The sequence below is a fragment of the Crinia signifera genome, chromosome 4, assembly GCF_055691185.1.
Source record: "Crinia signifera chromosome 4, ASM5569118v1, whole genome shotgun sequence".
Classification (NCBI taxonomy): Eukaryota; Metazoa; Chordata; class Amphibia; order Anura; family Myobatrachidae; genus Crinia; species Crinia signifera.
Genome location: NC_139220.1, coordinates 300,200,250 through 300,222,033, shown reverse-complemented (window position 1 = coordinate 300,222,033; position 21,784 = coordinate 300,200,250). Strand labels below are relative to the sequence as shown.

General features: G+C 47.7%; 1 protein-coding gene across 8 annotated transcripts in view; it reads right to left on the bottom strand.

The window, feature by feature from the left end:
* The window catches only part of ELAVL3 (ELAV like RNA binding protein 3), a 38,232-nt gene extending 21,645 nt beyond the window's left edge, over positions 1-16,587 (bottom strand). For 2 of the 8 annotated variants that reach the window (XM_083185206.1, XM_083185211.1), the window contains exon 1: positions 16,300-16,587. In XM_083185206.1, coding sequence (XP_083041332.1) covers positions 16,300-16,350 — 51 coding nt within the window. In that variant the 5' untranslated portion in view covers positions 16,351-16,587. Of the gene's footprint in view, positions 1-15,511; positions 16,256-16,299 lie in introns of those variants that run through there. The other 6 variants (XM_083185207.1, XM_083185212.1, XM_083185208.1 and 3 more) reach the window with 4 other exon arrangements.
* Between the last annotated feature and the right edge of the window lie 5,197 nt (positions 16,588-21,784).

Genomic DNA, 21,784 nt, shown 5'->3' with positions numbered 1-21,784 from the left:
ATAAATAAATAAAAATATACATTAGGTTTTCATTTTAAATTCCCTTTTCTTATAAATCACAGAACACAGCAGCTCCCGTCCCGGTAATGTGTTATTATTCTGTGTCCGTCGCTGCGTGCTGTGTATACGTTGAGCCCTGTTAGATGTTGCATTTCCCTTTCCTGCTATATACCCTGAGCTGAATTCCATGCACGTGCGCACAGGCCCTTGTCATGCAGCAAAGCCTTCTATTATGGTGCCACCCCCTGCAATCCCTCTGCAGACATCTGTCTAGCTAGGCCTGGAATATAGGCCCGAGGCCTACTGGCCCTGTTGCCATAGAAACTGGGCACCCTATAGTGAAACTGCGAGTGAAGCTATAACCCCTTCATCTCCACCTGAACATAAAGAAGGCTACAGAGGAATAAGAAGGGGGACGGGCTATGGGGGTGATGCCTGGGGAAGGGGGTGTAGGATGTTTAGGGATGAGGAGAGGAAGCGAGGACAATGGAATATTCTATCTGTGCTACTGTATGAATCCGTGCTCACTCACTGCCTGTCACTGCAATCCCATATTCTCCCCCAGTCCTCCCGGATGTTAGTAACAGCGGGTCCAGTGTGCCAGGGGGAGGCTGGCATGGCGTCAGGTCCTGGGTGCGGCTCTATCAGCTGCTACCTGTGCACGTACCTCCCGAATGCTGTGCTACCCTGCTAAACGCTGTATGCTTGTTACTCGCCTTTGGAGGGGGCATTTGGAGTCCGATGGTTTACATACATCTCCGATGTTTGTGGGAGTCCAGTGAGATCGGACGCAGCACTTGGTGAGGGCAAGTACCCCTCTTTCCCCACCAGCCCCCGCTGCGTCAACCCCTCCTCAGCTGGTCAACAGTCAAAAAGGTCGACATGAGTTTTTCACATTTTTTTTGTCCAGAATAATGTATGTTAACCTTCATAGTTTTGTCCCTATGACCACCTAACCCAGCCACCAAAAACAGTCTGGATTCAATTTGTGCCGAACCACGTCCTGGTAATGCCGACCCCGCAATACAGTGCCATAGCGAGGGCTGGTGAAAAGGCTGACACAGGAAAAAGGGTCCACATGCACTGGGTCAATGTGGGCAAAAGATGGACACAAGTGATGAAAATGGATGACGCAGGAAAAGGTTGACATGCGCTGTTCATGTGTTCAAGTTGTAAAAACTCATGTCAATGAAAAATCTGTCGACCAATGCCATGTCGACCGATTGTTTGTGTCAATCTTTTTTTTTTTATTAATCATTTTTATTGAGGTTTCCACCTGTATCACAGCCCTGAACAGTAATTCCAACAGAAAAGCCTGTCCAAGCCATTTCTTCTGGCAAGGCATATGCCATGGCACCACCGCCGCTAAAGTGAAGAAGTGCCACTAAAAGGACACGAAAGATGTGTATAAGCAGCACAACTGTGTTTATTATGTGTATAAGGGGCACTACTGTGTGATTTAATATGAATCAAGGGCACTACATCCGGTGTAATGTGTCCCTTTATGGGAGGTAGGGCACAAATTTCCTGACACTGGTCTAGGCTCTGCCCAATTCGGGGGGGGGGGGGGGGGGGGGGGGAGGTGTGCTTGCCGTTGTTAGGGAAGGGAGTTCCACCACTTCTCCAGGACCACTTTAAGCCCTGGTGACGCCATGTGTAAAGAACTGCACCATTGTGGCCAGGATTCCCTGGTGTGGTGCCGCTAAAAGCAGGATTTTACAGCAAGGGCTCCGTCATGATGATGGAGAGCGGGCGGCTTATTCATCTACTGTATGCAAGTCTAGAACAATTCTAAATATAGCTGACATGCCCATATACCACGGCTTACGCTCTGCATTCAAATCATGTCATTTATGCCCATTCATGTGCCAGCTGCACTCAGCACTGACATAGGACCCAATTCAGAGGTGATGGTAATTGTGTCGCCGCTGCGTCAACTTCGTGTGCAGCAGATCTGAGCAGATATGCTAATTTTACATGCAGCATCTTGTCTATAGAGACTCGCACAAACGGCTTCTCAGATCCGATGTAGCATCAGTCGTGGTGGGGCCAGATCTGATGCAGTCGCTGGATGTGGCACCCCTGAATCGTTTGTGGCATGCATACATTGGAGTCGCTACACCACTATTTTCTCCCAAAAATTACCACTATCTGCCAGACACTCTGTCCCCTAATCCACATTATTGCCCTTATTCTGGTTCACTCACAGAGGCAAATTCCTTCTCAAATGGACAAAACCATGTGCACTGCAGGTGGGGCAGATGTAACATGTGCAGAGAGAATTAGATTTGGGTGGGGTTTTCTTCAAAGTGAGATCTATATTGCTGTGTAAAAATAAAGCAGTCAGTATTTTCCTTGCACAGAAAAAAAAATAACTCACCCAAATCTAATTCTCTCTGCACATGTTACATCTGCCCCACCTGCAGTGCACATGGTTTTGCCCATTTCACAAGGAATTTACCTCTTGACTCTTCCACTTTGATGGACACTAGCAGCTTGTCTCTACGGTTCCCAAAACCAGAGAAATCAGCCTTCCAGCAGCTGGTTACTGCTCCAGCTCCACACACCTGGTATGTAGTATTATATCCTAGTTGGCAGATTGCTCTGCCTCCTGAACTCTGATCCCCTAGTCCCCAGTACCATTTTGTAGGTGGGACTCTCTAGTTTTTAATTCCAGTAAAATCTAAGAAATCTGGAGATAGCTGCAGTCAAGCAAGCTGTCCTCCCACTAGAAAATTATGAATAAGCCCACTCCACTATACACCCCTCATCTGCGTATTAAACATCCTCTACCACCCTGGAAGTTGTGTATCAGGGCAACTTCATTCAGCCCAATGCCCTCTTCTCCCACCCCATCCCCCACCATCTGTGCAGTAAAGGGGTAATTTGTGGAAATTACTGATCCAGGCCTTCTGAGCGGTTGATATAAAACCCCCTACCACCTGCGGGACATCAAAGCTTCCCCCACCCCTACCGCTGGAGGATCGGTAGGGGCCCCAATACATTGTTATGCCCAGGGGCCTACACTGCTGTTGATGCCCCTGTATATATGTATGTGTGTGTGTATATATATATGTATATATATTCTGCGTGCTGCTACAGGGAGTTCAACAATGCCCACAAAGTTGGGTTAGTCAGAGCTGTCTGTAGTGTACTGTGCTGTGTGTACATGTCATGGTGTAGTAGTGTGTGAGGGGAGATGTGTGTACTGTACCTGTGCTGTGTGTACATGTCATGGTGTAGTAGTGTGTGAGGGGAGATGTGTGTACATGTCATGGTGTAGTAGTGTGTGAGGGGAGATGTGTGTACTGTACCTGTGCTGTGTGTACATGTCATGGTGTAGTAGTGTGTGAGGGGAGATGTGTGTACTGTACCTGTGCTGTGTGTACATGTCATGGTGTAGTAGTGTGTGAGGGGAGATGTGTGTACATGTCATGGTGTAGTAGTGTGTGAGGGGAGATGTGTGTACTGTACCCGTGCTGTGTGTACATGTCATGGTGTAGTAGTGTGTGAGGGGGAGATGTGTGTACTGTACCCGTGCTGCGTGTACATGTCATGGTGTGGTAGTGTGTGAGGGGAGATGTGTGTACAGTACCTGTGCTGCGTGTTCATGTCATGGTGTAGTAGTGTGTGAGGGGGAGATGTGTGTACTGTACCTGTGCTGTGTGTATATGTCATGGTGTAGTAGTGTGTGAGGGGGAGATGAGTGTACTGTACCTGTGCTGTGTGTACATGTCATGGTGTAGTAGTGTGTGAGGGAAGATGTGTGTACTGTACCTGTGCTGTGTATACATGTCATGGTGTAGTAGTGTGTGAGGGGGAGATGTGTGTACTGTACCTGTGCTGTGTGTACATGTCATGGTGTATCAGTGTGTGAGGGGGAGATGTGTGTACTGTACCTGTGCTGTGTGTACATGTCATGGTGTAGTAGTGTGTGAGGGTGAGATGTGTGTACTGTACCTGTGCTGTCTATACATGTCATGGTGTATCAGTGTGTGAGGGGGAGATGTGTGTACTGTACCTGTGCTGTGTATACATGTCATGGTGTAGTAGTGTGTGAGGGGAGATGTGTGTACTGTACCTGTGCTGTGTGTACATGTCATGGTTTAGTAGTGTGTGAGGGGAGATGTGTGTACTGTACCTGTGCTGTGTGTACATGTCATGGTGTAGTAGTGTGTGAGGGGAGATGTGTGTACATGTCATGGTGTAGTAGTGTGTGAGGGGAGATGTGTGTACTGTACCTGTGCTGTGTATACATGTCATGGTGTAGTAGTGTGTGAGGGGGAGATGTGTGTACTGTACATGTGCTGTGTGTACATGTCATGGTGTAGTAGTGTGTGAGGGGGAGATGTGTGTACTGTACCTGTGCTGTGTGTACATGTCATGGTGTAGTAGTGTGTGAGGGGAGATGTGTGTACTGTACATGTGCTGTGTGTACATGTCATGGTGTAGTAGTGTGTGAGGGGGAGATGTGTGTACTGTACCTGTGCTGTGTGTACATGTCATGATGTAGTAGTGTGTGATGGGGAGATGTGTGTACTGTACCTGTGCTGTGTGTACATGTCATGGTGTAGTAGTGTGAGGGGGAGATGCATACCTCCCAACTGTCACGATTTTAGAGGGACAGTCCCGATTTTCGGGTCCTGTCCCGCTGTCCCACCCGCGGCAGGCATTGTCCCGCTGCGGGGGTGGCAGTTGGGAGAACCCCCCAATCTAGTAGAATAGACGCTGTGCGCATGCGCACAGCGTCTATTCTCGTATGAAAATGAGGTCACGGCTAATTAGCATAAACCGCGCCCTCATTTGCATACACCCCACCCCCTTTTCGGCTTCGCCGCGCGAGTGTCCCTATTTCTTTGCGTCAAAAGTTGGGAGGTATGGAGATGTGTGTACTGTACCTGTGCTGTGTGTACATGTCATGGTGTAGTAGTGTGTGAGGGATAGATGTGTGTACTGTACCTGTGCTGTGTGTACATGTCATGGTGTGGTAGTGTGTGAGGGGAGATGAGAGTGCTGTACCTGTGCTCTGTGTAGTGTGTGATACTCCCATGGGCCATGGGAGTGTGGAGGCGGAGCTGTGAGTTGTCTCTCACGAGTTCCGCCTCCACACTCCTCGTGTTTCCTGCAGTACTGCCCGGCCGGCTTAGGTAACTGCATGGCCAGCGGTGGTAACAGTCACTTGGCTTTATCATGGGAGTGCTGTGATCATCTCTAAATGCTCGCCTCTAACTCTATGGAATTGGGGGTAATTGAAATGTTTAGTGGGCACCCAAACTGGACCCTTTTCTGCTTGCCTGGTAGCAATAATTGTATAATTCATTAATTCAGTAGTTGTCCCTAAATGCCAGTGGTCACTATATATATATATATATATATTTCAGTCAGATTAATGACATTTGCATAGATTATCTGTAGACAAGTCTCCGTTAGCAATTGATATGCCATGTTTTCCAGTTATGCCATGTTTTCTAGTTTATACTAGACAGGCCGGTTATCTGGATGTCTGCTGTTTTCTGTTTTTACACCTCCGTTTGGCCCCATTCAGCTGTTATGTATGTACCTGCTCATGTCTGACCTTTACTTATTCAGTCCTACCATATTTATATCATGTCAGGTTTTCTTGTTTCCCCCACACACTTGCCTTCATAGGCGTGATTCCCACACAGTCTTTCTGGGCAGATACACTCCACAGCTACTGATATACATTTATTGATAAGGGCCCTCACAAAGCCAAAGGGGTGATTCAGACTTGATTGCTGGGCTGCTACTTTTCGTAGCCCAGTGATCAGTTAGCCACCACCCCACCAGAGTGAAATCCCCCTCCTGTGCACCGCTGCGAATGGCCGGCGGCCGGCATTTCATGGCTCGCTAAGCAGCAAACTAATACTGCTTAGGGAGCCAACCAGAATGACCTCCATAGTTTCAAAGATAGTTCCCAAATCCCCACGAATAGCAATAAGGAATGATGCTAGGTTTTGGGTCGTAGCTGCAGGAGTTGTAGTGGTTGTGGTCAGCAGTAGCGGTGGTCGGTATTAGCGTTGGTTAGCAGTGGTGGTGCTCAGTATGAGTGGTAGTCAGCAGTAGCGGTGGGTGGTTTTAGCGGTTGTCAACAGTAGTGGTGGTCGTGTTAGCGGTTGCCAGTATGAGCTGTGGTCAGTAGTAGTGATGGTCGGTATTAACGGTGGTCAGAATTACCGGTGGTCAGCAGTAGCAGTGGTTGGTATAAGCGGTGGTCAGCAGTGGTGGTGGTCAGCAGTAGCGGTGGTCAGTATAAGCGGTGGTTGGTATAAGCGGTGGTTAGCAGTAGTGGTGGTTGGAATAAGAAGTGGTCAGCAGTATCGGTGGTTGGTATAAACGGTGGTCAGCAGTGGTGGTGCTCAGTATGAGCAGTAGTCAGCAGTAGCGGTGGGTGGTATTAGTGGTTGCCAACAGTAGTGGTGGTCGTGTTAGCGGTTGTCAGTATGAACGGTGGTCAGCAGTAGTGTTGGTCAGTATTACCGGTGGTCAGCAGTAGCGGTGGTTGGTATAAGCGGTGGTCAGCAGCGGTGGTGGTTAGCAGTAGGGGTGGTCAGTATTTGCGGTGGTTTATATAAACGGTGGTCAGTATAAGCGGTGGTTGGTATAAGCGGTGGTCAGTATGAGCGGTGGTCTGCGGTACACACCTGTTGCTTTTGGCGGTGTAGTGGTGTACGTGTGTTTGCGGCGGTGGCACGCATCGCTGCAGCCTACACAGTCTGTCTGTTCTCAGGTGAGCGTGCAGAGAATATACAGTATAAAAATAACCCAGGTGTATAACATCGTCTCACAAAAATAGATGCTCTCACTCCTATTCAGCGCAGGCATCTAAGAATAGCAAGGAGACAGTGAGGGGGAGCGCGGCGGCGGCGCCGGGCTGAGGTGCTTCTGAACAAAGCCATAGCAATGAGGAGGATAATGAGAGCAGGAGACAAGCAGCCTGCTGACGGTTCTGTATGGGTGCAGGTGCAGAGACAACCAGAACCATTAGAGGTAATCTCCAGTTATCATCCCCTCACAAGGAGCAGAAGTTATTCCAAAAATAAAGCTGACACAAAAGCTAAGATTAGATGCTGCTGCAGCACCGGCGCAGGTGGCCACATTAACCACAGCGCAGACGCTTACGATCTTCTTGTGCATTTATTTGCATGCTGTGAGCATATTTGTTATCAGGCATTATGTAAACTGTTAAAACCTCTCTAATATTGCAAAAATAATTCCCTGTCCTGCGCTCACATACCATTTTCACATCACTAATTCCCCTTTCACCCCACACAAATAACCCGGGTCCGACCCAGGTCTCGGTGCTGTGTGAAAGGGCTATTTGACCCGGCATTCCGACCTGGGTTAAAAGAAGGGGCCCGTTCACACTATAGGGAGGAGGCTAAGTCAGCTCCAAGTGCTGCCTCCACCCCCTTTCTGACATCAGCAACCCGGCTTATTGTCACATCACTGTGGGTCTAATCGTTGCAAATGCTCCCAGGACAGTGTCCAAATCTTAGCAGCGACCTGGCATTTGCAATGTGAAAGGGGTATAACCCAGGTACAACCCAGGATTTTGATCAAAGCTCCAATCCGGGTCCCACCCTTTCACACTGAACCCGGGTCGCCCATTATACCCTTCTTATAACCTGGGTTTAATTGCCGGGTTGGTTGACCTGTGTTAATGAATTTGGTGCTTTCACACCGCACTTCGACCCAGGTCGACCTGGTAACAGCCTGGCAATAACCCAGGTTATGGTATGTTTTGATATTAAGGGAAATAAAGCAGCAAACTGCTTAAACACACTTTCATAAGCATATTATTTGTTAAAAAGAAAATATAATATGCGATGTCTCCTATGCTGCATACACACTGGGCACTAGGACCCAGAGTCGGCAGGAAGGTGCGGCCTCCAACCTGATGTGCTACTGCACATGTGCAGACTGCAGCCATGTTCTCTAGGGGCCCATTTATCATGATCGCATTTACAATGTGATCTGAGCAGAATATTACCGCCCAGGATCGCACTGTAAAATGCGATCACATCACAGGAATGTATCATCCCTGACACTGCAGGGACAGGGCTCCGAAAGGAGCCTGTCCCTGCGAAGAGCTGACCTGGAAGCCGGGGGGTCTGCGCATGCGCGATTACGGGATCTGCGCATGCGCTTACCCCCCAGGTGACCCCGCTGACCGCACTGCCGCCCGGGCGATGTGTAGCCATAGGCTACAATGGGCTATCGCCATCCCAGAATGGCGATAGCCCAGGGATGCAATACATCAGGCAGCTTTGCATCCCCCATAGAAACCTATGGGGGATGCAGCCGGTGGCACTGCAGGAGGGATCGGAGATTACTGCTGCTGAACCCCTTCATTCAGGGGATACTTCATATTTGAGGTTAACCCCTGAAAACGGGTGTTTTTGGGGATTTAGCCACAAATATTACTTGATAAATGGGACCCTACTGTGTAAGAGTGTCACAGTGCAGTACTCAGCTTTTCAGACATTATCTGCAATACCCCCTGTATTACCCCACATACTAACCCAGTATTCCGTGTGTGGCTTGGCCGTCACTTTCACATACACTGTGCCCTTATTGTGTCCACCATCCCAAACGTGGTCTGCATCTAGATTATATTGTAAATATTAAGCCGCCAGATTTACCAAGCGTAAATGTGACGCATTCCCAAGCGTTGACCCCGCAGCTACCGCCCGTTGTAGCCGGCAGAACCCTCCCCGGCAATGGGCCAGATGTGCTAAGCTTCAAAAGTGATAAAATGGAGAGTGATAAACAGCCAGCCAATCGGCTCCTACCTGCCATGTCACAGACTGTGTTTGAAAAATGTCAGACAGGAGCTGATTGGTTGTTTATCACTCTCCATTTTATCACTTTTGAAGCTTAACATCTGGCCCAATGTCTGATGTGCGTGCGTTGGATAGTGGAACAGCTGAGCACATGGGCTCCCTCCTGCCCACGGGTGTTACAGCCTGCCGTAACAATCGCTGCCTGTAATGTGATTCTTGAGAAATGGGCCCCATAGTGACATACTGGAGCAAAAGTTAAAGGCAGCGTAACACTACAGAGACACTGTAACACTACAGCGGTCACGTGTCTCCTCGTTACAAAGAGAATGCTAATTAGTGCAAACAATACTGCTCCGTCTAGATGCTTGTTTGGCCTTTCTGTAATTGGCCAGCATTTCATGCTATACTGTAATGCAACAATTTGATGCATAATTGGTTAATTACAATAACTAATTGTTGTCATTATGTATTAGCGTTGTGCATTCCGGACTAATTTATGAATTAAGCATAAAGCAGCTGACCAACCGTCCGACTGTACTGTGCGCCTTGTACAGCAATATGCAAAGTGTTCCCGGTGACTCACTTCCTGTCCTTCTTACTGGATTGTAAACTCTAGGGAGCTACCAGTTACTGTATATCCCAGAGATGTCATCTTCCCATTGTACAGCGCTACTGAATGTGTTAGTGATTTACAAAAAATAATAACAATGGTAATATGATGGCAGCCGTCCAAAATATTGGTTACTTTACGTATATAGATATTATAGAGCTGTGTGACTTGGGGGGGGGGTTTGTTGTTAATCCAATCAGCTTCCTGCTTCATTTTACAGAATGTTCTTGATAAATGACAGTTAGGTGATTGGTTGCTATGGGCAACTGTTCCACTTGTTCTCATTAGAAGGTTTCATACCTCTCCCCACCAGAAGACATTTCCTCCCATGGGGACTCAGGGGCCCGTGTGCACCGCACACATTGCACCCATTATAAAAACTCCACTGATCATCTAAATATGGGAATGCACACACTTGCCAACTTTTGAAACACCGAATTCAGGAGATCCTAAAGGGGAGGTCCAAATGGCAAGTAAAGGGGTGTGGCAATGTTGTCAGTCTCACTGAGGCCACACCCCCTGTCGACACACCTGATGTACTGTAACACTGTACCTGTACATGGAGTGCTGCCATCAGACAGAAGGGGGGTAAATTTACTATAGGTTCTAAAAATGAAAAGAGGTGATGTTGCCTATAGCAACCAATCAGATTCTGTTTAATATTTTCTTGAATGTAATAGAGAATGCATAGGCAAACTCTGATTGGTTGCTATGTGCATCCATCAGTCCCCCCCTCACGACAGCTCACAGCAGCCTATCATTGCTGAAATCACCCTCATACATTTCTAAGCATGACCCCCCCCCCCCTCCACCAATCCGCATCTCCGCATACAGTCACATGCTCCATCTGCATACGTCTATATATCATGGTGACACTCGTCGCCCACAGACCGGGCCCTCACTATCTTTCCTATCTCTTCCACACTGTCCCTTCTCCATCTATGTCTTCCAAATTCCCTCTTCATCCATCTGCTCCCATCTTGGGTCCCAGCCCCCTCCTTCCCTCCCAGCATCTCCATGCATCTCATTATCTTCTCCTTCATCCATCTCCCTGTCAGCAGCCCCTCACCCCCTTCACCACCCTCCTTCCCCCAGCCTGCCCTATATTGTACCATGCAACCCAGCAGCCTCTTCGTATGTCTGTATGCGGCATAAAGCACATCTCACCTGTCTATAAGGACAGTATAAATAAATAATGACTGTAATGATAATGATATCACCCTGCCGACAGTAGCCTAACTAGCCGCTCACAATGGCCGCCACTAGGCCCGTTCCACCATGTGCTGGCATGTAGCTGGCTGCCATTCTCTCTATGAACATATTCTGGGGTAAGGGGTATATGGAGAGCCACAGTCTGGTCACTATATTGTCCCTGGTCACTGTACATCTGTGTATAGCACATATATGTGACTGACAGAACATACACTGTCATACAGAGAAATCGCTGTGTGCTGCTGCTGAGAGAGGTATGGAGGAATGGACTGCAGAGGAAACAGGGAGGAGGGGAGAGATGTGCACAGATGTGGTCACTGACTGACTGAGTGTCACAGGTAGCGGGTGACAGCAGTCTGCAAATGGAGGGTCACTGGCAGGAATGCATAGCTGCCCACCCTCCTGCATTCTGCAGGAGACTCCCTGAAATAACAGCAATCTCCCTCTCTCCCTCATTAGTCTAGCAATCTCGCACATGTCACCTAGCCCACATTACACTGTTACATTTTTGGGGAAAAAGGAATGAGAGATAGATACAGTTACATTGAATCATCTGCACCATTTCCCAGCACTTTACCAAGTTTAGTAGCTCTTACTAACTGCTTTGGGGCTCATCTACATATGGATCTAAGTCATTTTAAAAGATTCCTCTCAGATATAGCAGTATACACCCACGCTTCTAGGTGCCACATTCACAATCTGTTTTCACAATCTCTCCATATATGGAACTAGACACGCCCTTTGGGTGGAGCATGACACGCCCCCTAAATGGGCAATGTGCAAAATTCTACTACCAACTATAATCTCCCTGAAACTTGTTTGACTCAAGTATGAGGAAATGTCAGGTAGTGTGTGACACGCATAGTTGGTATATGTCAGGTAGTGTGTGACACACATAGGTGGTATATGTCAGGTAGTGTGTGACACGCATAGTTGGTATATGTCAGGTAGTGTGTGACACGCACATGTGGTATATGTCAGGTAGTGTGTGACACGCATAGGTGGTATATGTCAGGTAGTATGTGACACGCATAGGTGGTATATGTCAGGTAGTGTGTGACATGCACATGTGGTATATGTCAGGTAGTGAGTGACAAGCATAGGTGGTATATGTCAGGTAGTATGTGACACGCATAGGTGGTATATGTCAGGTAGTGTGTGACATGCACATGTGGTATATGTCAGGTAGTGAGTGACAAGCATAGGTGGTATATGTCCGGTAGCATCCGACATGCATAGGTGGTATATGTCAGGTAGTGTGTGATGCGCATAGGTGGTATATGTCAGGTAGTGTGTGACACGCATAGTTGGTATATGTCAGGTAGTGTGTGACACACACAGGTGGTATATGTCAGGTAGTGTGTGACACGCACAGGTGGTATATGTCAGGTAGTGTGTGACACGCACAGGTGATATACTGTATGTCAGGTAGTGTGTGACACAGATGCTGTATGTCAGGTAGTGTGTGACACAGGTGGTGTATCTCAGGTAGTGTGTGTGTGTGTGTGACACAGATACTATATGTCAGGTAGTGTGTGACACAGATAGTATACAGTATGTCAGGTAGTGTGTGACACAGATAGTATATGTCAGGTAGTGCGTGCGACACAGACAGTATATGTTAGGTATTGTGTGACACAGATAGTATATGTCAGGTAGTGTGTGACACAGATAGTATATGTAGGGCAGTGTGTGTGATACAGATAATACTGTATATGTCATATAGTTTGTGACACAGTTAGTATATATCAGATAGCGTTTGATACAGGCAGTATACAGTATATCAGGAAGTGTGTGACAAAGGCAGTATATGTACGGATGGTGTAATGGTTAGCATTACTGCCTCACAGCGCTGAGGTCATAGGTTCAATTCACACCATGGCTCTACCTGTGCGGACTTTGTATATTCTCACGTACTTGCGTGGGTTTACTCTGGATACTGCGGTTTCCTCCCACAATCCAAAAATATACTGGTAGGTTAATTGGCTCCTAACAAATTACCACTAGAATGTCTGTTTTTGCATGTACATGTGGTAGGGAATACAGACTGTAAACTCCACTGGGGCAGGGACTAATGTGAATGTTCAAATATTGTCTGTACAGCGCTGCGGAATATGTGTGCGCTATATAAGAAACTGTTAATGTTGTGTGGTGGTATATATCAGGTAGTGTGTGACTCAGACAGTATATGTCAGAGAGTGTGTGTGACACAGCCAGAATATGCCAAGTGTGTTACAATGGATGTGTTTAACACAGGCCGTGTATGTATGTCAGGTAGTGTATGCACAATCAGTATATGTCAGGTAGTGTGTGACACAGTCAGTGTATGTCAGGTAGTGTGTGACACATTCAGTGTATGTCAGGTAGTGTGTGACACATTCAGTGTATGTCAGGTAGTGTGTGACAGTCATTGTATGTCAGGTAGTGTGTGACACATTCAGTGTATATAACACAATCAGTATACTGTCAGGTAGTGTGTGACACAGACAGTTTTTGTCAGGTAGTGTGAGACATAGCCTAATATAAGTCAGGTAGTGTGTGACACCGATAGTATATGTCAGGTAGTGTGTGTGACACAGTCAGTATATGTCAGGTAGTATGTGACAGTCAGTGTATGTCAGGCAGTGTGTGACACAGTCAGTGTATGGCAGGTAGTGTGTGACAGTCAGTGTATGTCAGGCAGTGTGTGACACAGTCAGTGTATGGCAGGTTGTGTGACAGACAGTTTTTGTCAGGTAGTTTGAGACATACACTAATATTAGTCAGGTAGTGTGTGACACAGATAGTATACATAGGGCAGTGTGTGTGATACAGATAGTATATGTCATATAGTTTGTGACACAGTTAGTGTATATCAGGTAGTATGTGATACAGGCAGTATATATCAAGAAGTGTGTGACAAAGGCAGTATATGTCAGGTAGTGTGTGAAACTGGTAGTATATATCAGGTAGTGTGTGACACAGATAGTATATGTCAGAGTGTGTGACACAGTCAGAATATGCCAAGTGTGTTACACAGAACGTATATATATATATATATATATATATATATATATATATATATATCAGGTAGTGTTCAACACAGGCCCTGTATTTCAGGTAGTGTGTGACACAACCAGAATAATGTCAGGTAATGTGTAACACTGTCAATGTATGTCAAGCAGTGTGTGACACAATGTCAGGTAGTGTGCAATGAAACCAGAATAATGTCAGGTAGTGTGACATAGTCAGTATGTATAAGGTAGTATGTGATAAAGGCCATTATTGTCAAGTAGTGTGTGACACAGGCAGTATATGTCAGGGAGGGTGTGACACAGCCACTATATGCCAGACAGTGTGTGACACAGCCAGTATATGTCAGGCAGTGTGTGTGACACAGGCAGTATATATCAGACAGTGTGTGACACAGCTAGTATATGTCAGGCAGTGTGTGTGACACAGCCAGTATATGTCAGGCAGTGTGTGTGACACTGTCACAGCCAGTATATGTCAGGTAGTGTGTGACACAGGCAGTATATATGAGGTAGATGAGATTTAAATGAAGCAGTGGTGTAACACAGTATATTATATACAGTAGCCAAAGTACTGCAGGGCACCAGCCAGTGTATAGACAAGCAGCGATTGCGTGGCATAGAGGCAGTATATGTAAAATATAGTGCATAAAACAAGTAGTATTACTTGCAGTATTGTCCAATGCCTGTAGTAGTAATATATATAATATATATATATATATATATATATATATATACACATACATACATGACCACACATTTTGATTGATCACATTGCCTCTGTGGTGCCATTATACCCATTTTGGATTGGTATATATATATATATATATATATATATATATATATATATATATATTTAGTCCACTTTTGTATATGAATCAGTTGCATATGCTGGAAGCAGGCGTGATTACACACCACACACAGGCGTGCTCACACACCCAGTGAATGCCATGTCTCTTCTATTGTTCTCAAGAAAATTCTCCCCCCTCCCCTTTATGTTCCTGTAGGTACCAGCTGCAACCGGGGTGGGTGTCTGTGGTGTCAGCCTGTGCAATGGCTGCATTCTTACTGCTGGCATCTATCTATCTATCTATCTATCTATCTATCTATCTATCTATCTATCTATCTATCTATCTATGTATGTATGTATCTATCTATCTATGTGTACATCAATCAATCAATATATACATTGATCTACAGTATCTATCTATCTAAGTATGTATGCATGTATCTATACATCTATCAATTTATCTATCTATTTATGTATGTATGTATGTATGTATGTATGTATGTATGTATGTATGTATCTATCAATTTATCTATGTATGTATCTATCTATCTATCTATCTATCTATCTGTACATCAATCAATCAATCAATGTATACATCTATCTACAGTATCTATCTATCTATGTTTCTATCTATGTATGTAATATTTTTCTATCTATCTATACATCTATCTATCTTTCTATGTATGTATGTATGCATGTATCTATCTATCTATCTATCTATCTATGTCACGCCTGTCTAGGTATGTATGTATGTATGTATTGGTATAAGTTCTGTGGCAGTACCACGGTGCGCCACGGACACAGAGTGCATCCTTTTATCTCATCCCCCCACTCTTCCTACCAATCTGCCTTCTCCGCCCCTTTCTGTCCTTCCCTCTGCTGCATTGTAAGACGCATTAAAGTCCCAGATGGGTTTCCCTTGGGAGTCCTTTCTCCATCCCTCTACCTTTCCATCCACCTTACTTCCTCCTCCTCCGCTAGCACAGTGCAGAAATAACCCTGGTCACCTCCTCTTTAACCCTTCCACGCACCACATGCAAGCACACCCCGAACCTTTGCAATAAAGAAAGATGGCGGCACTTACAGTCACCATGCTTAGGGAACGTAGGTTGGCTCCTGTAGATTTTCGGTTGCGTCTCTCTTGTCGCCGGGTTCCTTTTCTCAGCGTCCTGGCGTCCGAGGTGCGCCTGCCCACCCCGCCGCTCCCTTGCCCCCTCCCGGCGGCCGTCACGGGATCGAGACAAGAAACCGGAGCGTGAAAAAAAAAAAATCAAATGCTATGAAAATATTCCCTCGTCTGGAAAAAAAGGGGAAGATATTCCAAAGATGCTTCGAGAAGGTAAAAAAGGATCCCAAAAATAGATCATATATATATATAGATATAAAAATATTGAAGCAATCAGCGGAGAGAAGGGACGGGTAGGCAGTTTGGGGGTGGGGGGGGTCTTTGTCTGGAAAGAAGAGGATGAGGGGAGGGGGGGTCGCAAGATTTTGGAGAGAGGAAGTGAGAAAAAGGGAGGAGGGAAGGATCCGATGTGTCTCTTAGTGTCCTAATCCCAAAGTGCTGTCACCTTACTCTGCCTTCATGTGAACAGTCTGGTCCCCCTCTCCTCATTTATATATGGTCCTGTAAATGGTGCAGCTCTCCCTGTTATTGGCTGGGAGGAGAAGAAGAGGAGGGGGTGGGGGGGGGATGAATCTCTCCCTCCTCTTTTCTTGTGGTTGTTTTTTTTTTTTCTTCCTTTCAGTTCTCCAGGCCCCCTGAGAAGAAGGACTTAGAGGAGGAGACTGTCACACCTGCCAGCAGCTCGTTCCCCCATCTCCATCCATCACTCTCATAATTCCATCTCTCTCTCTCTCTGTATCACCCACCTCTTGTATTAGCTTCGATCCATCTCCTGGAGTCATCCTCCTGTCAATCATCTACTCCACCTTCTCCGCTCTGCTGTCCCATGACTCTTTGCCGTCCTCCTGCATCCCTCTGCTCTCTGCAAATCTCTCTGCTCAGCATCCGTGTGCCCATCCTCCTTTCCTTCATCGCTTGTGTCTTCCCTCCGGCCCGCCGCTTGTGCTTGTGGTCCCTCGTTGTGGTCCTGCTCTCCTCTGCTCATGTAGGGGGCGAGAGCAGCTTTGTGTGTGCAGGGCAAGCTGCTCTGCTGGGTGCCTGGATTGAATAGAGGGGAACTTTATGTGATTTGCAGTGTGATACACACACACACGCACACGCACACACACACACACTCTGCCCTGTGTCAGATGCAATAAAGAAAATGCACACACAAGTCAAATCCCCATATCAAGCTCGCAAGTTCCCTGTTTTGTTTGTGCGTGTTTGCGCACCTCGATACCCCCAAATTTAGCCCGGAAAGGTGCTGTGACATCACTAATGCATAAAAGCAACTCCTTCGTCGCACTCTGTTTGCGCAGGGAACAGATAGGCGCAGGGTACAGGTTTACTATTGCACGTATTCCTATATCGTTAGAGCCCAAAGGATAGCAATAATCTACGTTACCCAGGAAGCCTGCAGTATTTGCATTAATTATAAACCTGTGCAGATCCCAGACTGCTGCATCAGCAAAATGAGCGGTTACTTACCATCCACACACACATACTACCAGTCTTAGAATAGGGTCACTCAGCTGAAGGTCATAGATTTTGGGAACATCCATTACTTAGATCATGGGTACCCCACGCCTGCTAGCATCTAGAACATCTATCAAAACCCAATTATTAATTTGCAGAAGGTATCACCTCTCTACAGTCAGCATAATGCTACAGGGGTGATGTATATAGGTATGACTATACAGCGGTGGTACGCAGTCCAAGTGTTAGTATCAGGCGGTGATACTGGGACTGCTGAGGAATCTGTACGAAGCACGTGTAGGAAAATTTGCTTGGAGACTGGTATGGTGAGGGAAAGTGGCAGGCATATGTTGATAAGTGTAGTAAGGGTGTGTTTGTGTAACTGAATGGAAGTGGACCAGAACAGTGATGCATATATGCCAGGAGGAATCGGTATATCTGTCAGACCAGACCTAGGTCTACAGTCATTAGGTTGACCCCGGAAGGTCGACTGGCCCCAAGGTCGACAGGGTTAAAGGTCGACATGACTTAAGGTCGACATGGACCAATGTCGACCTGGGTTTAGGTCGACAGTCATTAGGTCGACATGAGTTTTTCACTGTTTTTTTTTTTTTTTACCCGAATGTCGACACAGTCGACATGGATGGACACAGTTGGAGTTGAACCGCAGCCCCTCGCATCGCTCGCTATGCTTCGGGCACGGTGCCTCGCTACGCTCGGCACACTTTTTTATTCTCCCACCACGCCCTAGTGGATGGTAGGGCATGAAATACCGCCTGTCGGCACATGTCGGCTCAAAAAAACAGTGAAAATCTCATGTAGACCTAATGACTGTCGACCTAAACCCATGTCGACCTTAAGTCATGTCGACATTGACCCATGTCGACCTTTAACCCTGTCTACCTTCCGGGGTCGACCTAATGACAGTCGACCTAAGTCTGGTCGGACAGATGACCGTTTCTCATACCAGGACTGGTGTATAGATGAAGATAACACTCATCAGCACTAGCTGCTAACTTCTGATAGACACAGGAGGTGTATGTGTGCCAGTAGACACAGGAGGTGTATGTGTGCGAGTAGACAGAGGAGGTGTATGCGTGCCAGTAGACAGAGGAGGTGTATGTATGCGAGTAGACAGAGGAGGTGTATGCGTGCCAGTAGACAGAGGAGGTGTATGCGTGCCAGTAGTCAGAGGAGGTGTATGCGTGCCAGTAGACAGAGGAGGTGTATGTGTGCCAGTAGACAGAGGAGGTGTATGCGTGCCAGTAGACAGAGGAGGTGTATGCGTGCCAGTAGTCAGAGGAGGTGTATGCGTGTCAGTAGACAGAGGAGGTGTATGTGTGCCAGTCGACACAGAAGGTGTATGTGTGCCAGTAGACATAGGAGGTGTATGTGTGCGAGTAGACACAGGAGGTGTATGTGTGCCAGTAGACAGAGGAGGTGTATGCGTGCCAGTAGACAGAGGAGGTGTATGCGTGCCAGTAGACAGAGGAGGTGTATGCGTGCCAGTAGACAGAGGAGGTGTATGCGTGCCAGTAGACAGAGGAGGTGTATGCGTGCCAGTAGACAGAGGAGGTGTATGCGTGCCAGTAGACAGAGGAGGTGTTGGCGTGCCAGTAGACAGAGGAGGTGTATGCGTGCCAGTAGACAGAGGAGATGTATGCGTGCCGGTAGACAGAGGAGGTGTAAGTGTGCCAGTAGACAGAGGAGGTGTATGTGTGCCAGTCGACAGAGGAGGTGTATGTGTGCCAGTCGACACAGGAGGTGTATGTGTGCCAGTACACACAGGAGGAGTATATGTGTAAGTAGACACAGGAGCTGTATGTGTGCCAGTCGGCAGAGGAGGTGTATGTGTGCCAGTAGACAGAGGTGTACACTGTACATGTGCCAGTAGATAGGGGCGTGTGTGCCATAAGACAGAGGAGGTGTATGTGTGCCAGTAGACACAGGAGGTGTATGCATGCCAGTAGACAGAGGAGCTGTATGTGTGCCGGAAGACAGAGGAGGTGTATGTGTGCCAGTAGACACAGGAGGTGTATGCATGCCAGTAGACAGAGGAGCTGTATGTGTGCCGGAAGACAGAGGAGGTGTATGTGTGCCAGTAGACAGAGGAGGTGTATGCGTGCCATAAGACAGAGGAGGTGTATGTGTGCCAGTAGACACAGGAGGTGTATGTGTGCCAGTAGACAGAGGAGGTGTATGCGTGCCAGTAGACAGAGGAGGTGTATGCGTGTCAGTAGACAGAGGAGGTGTATGCGTGTCAGTAGACAGAGAATGTGTATGCGTGCCAGTAGACAGAGGAGGTGTATGTGTGCCAGTAGACAGAGGAGGTGTATGTGTGCCAGTAGACAGATGAGGTGTATGCGTGCCGGTATACAGAGGAGGTGTATGCGTGTCAGTAGACAGAGGAGGTGTATGTGTGCCAGTCGACAGAGGAGGTGTATGTGTGCCAGTAGACAGATGAGGTGTATGTGTGCCAGTCGACAGAGGAGGTGTATGTGTGCCAGTCGACAAAGGAGGTGTATGCGTGCCAGTAGACAGAGGAGGTGTATGTGTGCCATAAGACAGAGGAGGTGTATGTGTGCCAGTAGACACAGGAGGTGTATGCATGCCAGTAGACAGAGGAGCTGTATGTGTGCCGGAAGACAGAGGAGGTGTATGCGTGTCAGTAGACAAAGGAGGTGTATGTGTGCCAGTCAACAGAGGAGGTGTATGTGTGCCAGTAGACACAGGAGGTGTATGTGTGCAAGTAGACACAGGAGGAGTATATGTGTAAGTAGACACAGGAGCTGTATGTGTGCCAGTAGACAGAGGTGTACATGTGCCAGTAGATAGGGGTGTGTGTGCCATAAGACAGAGGAGGTGTATGTGTGCCAGTAGACAGAGGAGGTGTATGCGTGCCAGTAGACAGAGGAGGTGTATGCGTGCCAGTAGACAGAGGAGGTGTATGCGTGCCAGTAGACAGAGGAGGTGTATGCGTGCCAGTAGACAGAGGAGGTGTATGCGTGCCAGTGGACAGAGGAGGTGTATGCGTGCCAGTGGACAGAGGAGGTGTATGCGTGCCGGTAGACAGAGGAGGTGTATGCGTGCCGGTAGACAGAGGAGGTGTATGCGTGCCGGTAGACAGAGGAGGTGTATGCGTGCCGGTAGACAGAGGAGGCGTATGCGTGCCAGTAGACAGAGGAGGCGCATGCGTGCCAGTAGACAGAGGAGGCGTATGCGTGCCGGTAGACAGAGGAGGTGTATGCGTTCCGGTAGACAGAGGAGGTGTATGCGTGCCGGTAGACACAGAAGGTGTATGCGTGCCAGTAGACAGAGGAGGTGTATGCGTGCCAGTAGACACAGGAGGTGTATGTGTGCCAGTAGACAGAGGAGGCGCATGTGTGCCATAAGACAGAGGAGGTGTATGTGTGCCAGTAGCCACAGGAGGTGTATGCGTGCCATAAGACAGAGGAGGTGTATGTGTTCCAGTAGACACAGGTGGTGTATGTGTGCCAGTAGACAGAGGAGGTGTATGCGTGCCAGTAGACAGAGGAGGTGTATGCGTGTCAGTAGACAGAGAATGTGTATGCGTGCCAGTAGACAGAGGAGGTGTATGTGTGCCAGTAGACAGAGGAGGTGTATGTGTGCCAGTAGACAGATGAGGTGTATGCGTGCCGGTATACAGAGGAGGTGTATGCGTGCCATAAGACAGAGGAGGTGTATGTGTGCCAGTAGACACAGGTGGTGTATGTGTGCCAGTAGACAGAGGAGGTGTATGCGTGCCAGTAGACAGAGGAGGTGTATGCGTGTCAGTAGACAGAGAATGTGTATGCGTGCCAGTAGACAGAGGAGGTGTATGTGTGCCAGTAGACAGAGGAGGTGTATGTGTGCCAGTAGACAGATGAGGTGTATGCGTGCAGGTATACAGAGGAGGTGTATGCGTGTCAGTAGACAGAGGAGGTGTATGTGTGCTAGTCGACAGAGGAGGTGTATGTGTGCCAGTAGACAGATGAGGTGTATGTGTGCCAGTCGACAGAGGAGGTGTATGTGTGCCAGTCGACAGAGGAGGTATATGCGTGCCAGTAGACAGAGGAGGTGTATGTGTGTCAGTAGACAGAGGAGGTGTATGCGTGCCAGTAGACAGAGGAGGTGTATGCTTGCAAGTAGACAGAGGTGTGTGTGCCATAAGACAGAGGAGGTGTATGTGTGCCAGTAGACACAGGAGGTGTATGTGTGCCAGTCAACAGAGGAGGTGTATGTGTGCCAGTACACACAGGAGGAGTATATGTGTAAGTAGACACAGGAGCTGTATGTGTGCCAGTAGACAGAGGTGTACATGTGCCAGTAGATAGGGGCGTGTGTGCCATAAGACAGAGGAGGTGTATGCGTGCCAGTAGACAGAGGAGGTGTATGCGTGCCAGTAGACAGAGGAGGTGTATGCGTGCCAGTAGACAGAGGAGGTGTATGCGTGCCAGTAGACAGAGGAGGTGTATGCGTGCCAGTAGACAGAGGAGGTGTATGCGTGCCAGTGGACAGAGGAGGTGTATGTGTGCCGGTAGACAGAGGAGGTGTATGCGTGCCGGTAGACAGAGGAGGTGTATGCGTGCCAGTAGACAGAGGAGGTGTATGCGTGCCGGTAGACAGAGGAGGTGTATGCGTGCCGGTAGACAGAGGAGGTGTATGCGTGCCGGTAGACAGAGGAGGTGTATGCGTGCCGGTAGACAGAGGAGGTGTATGCGTGTCAGTAGACAGAGGAGGTGTATGTGTGCTAGTCGACAGAGGAGGTGTATG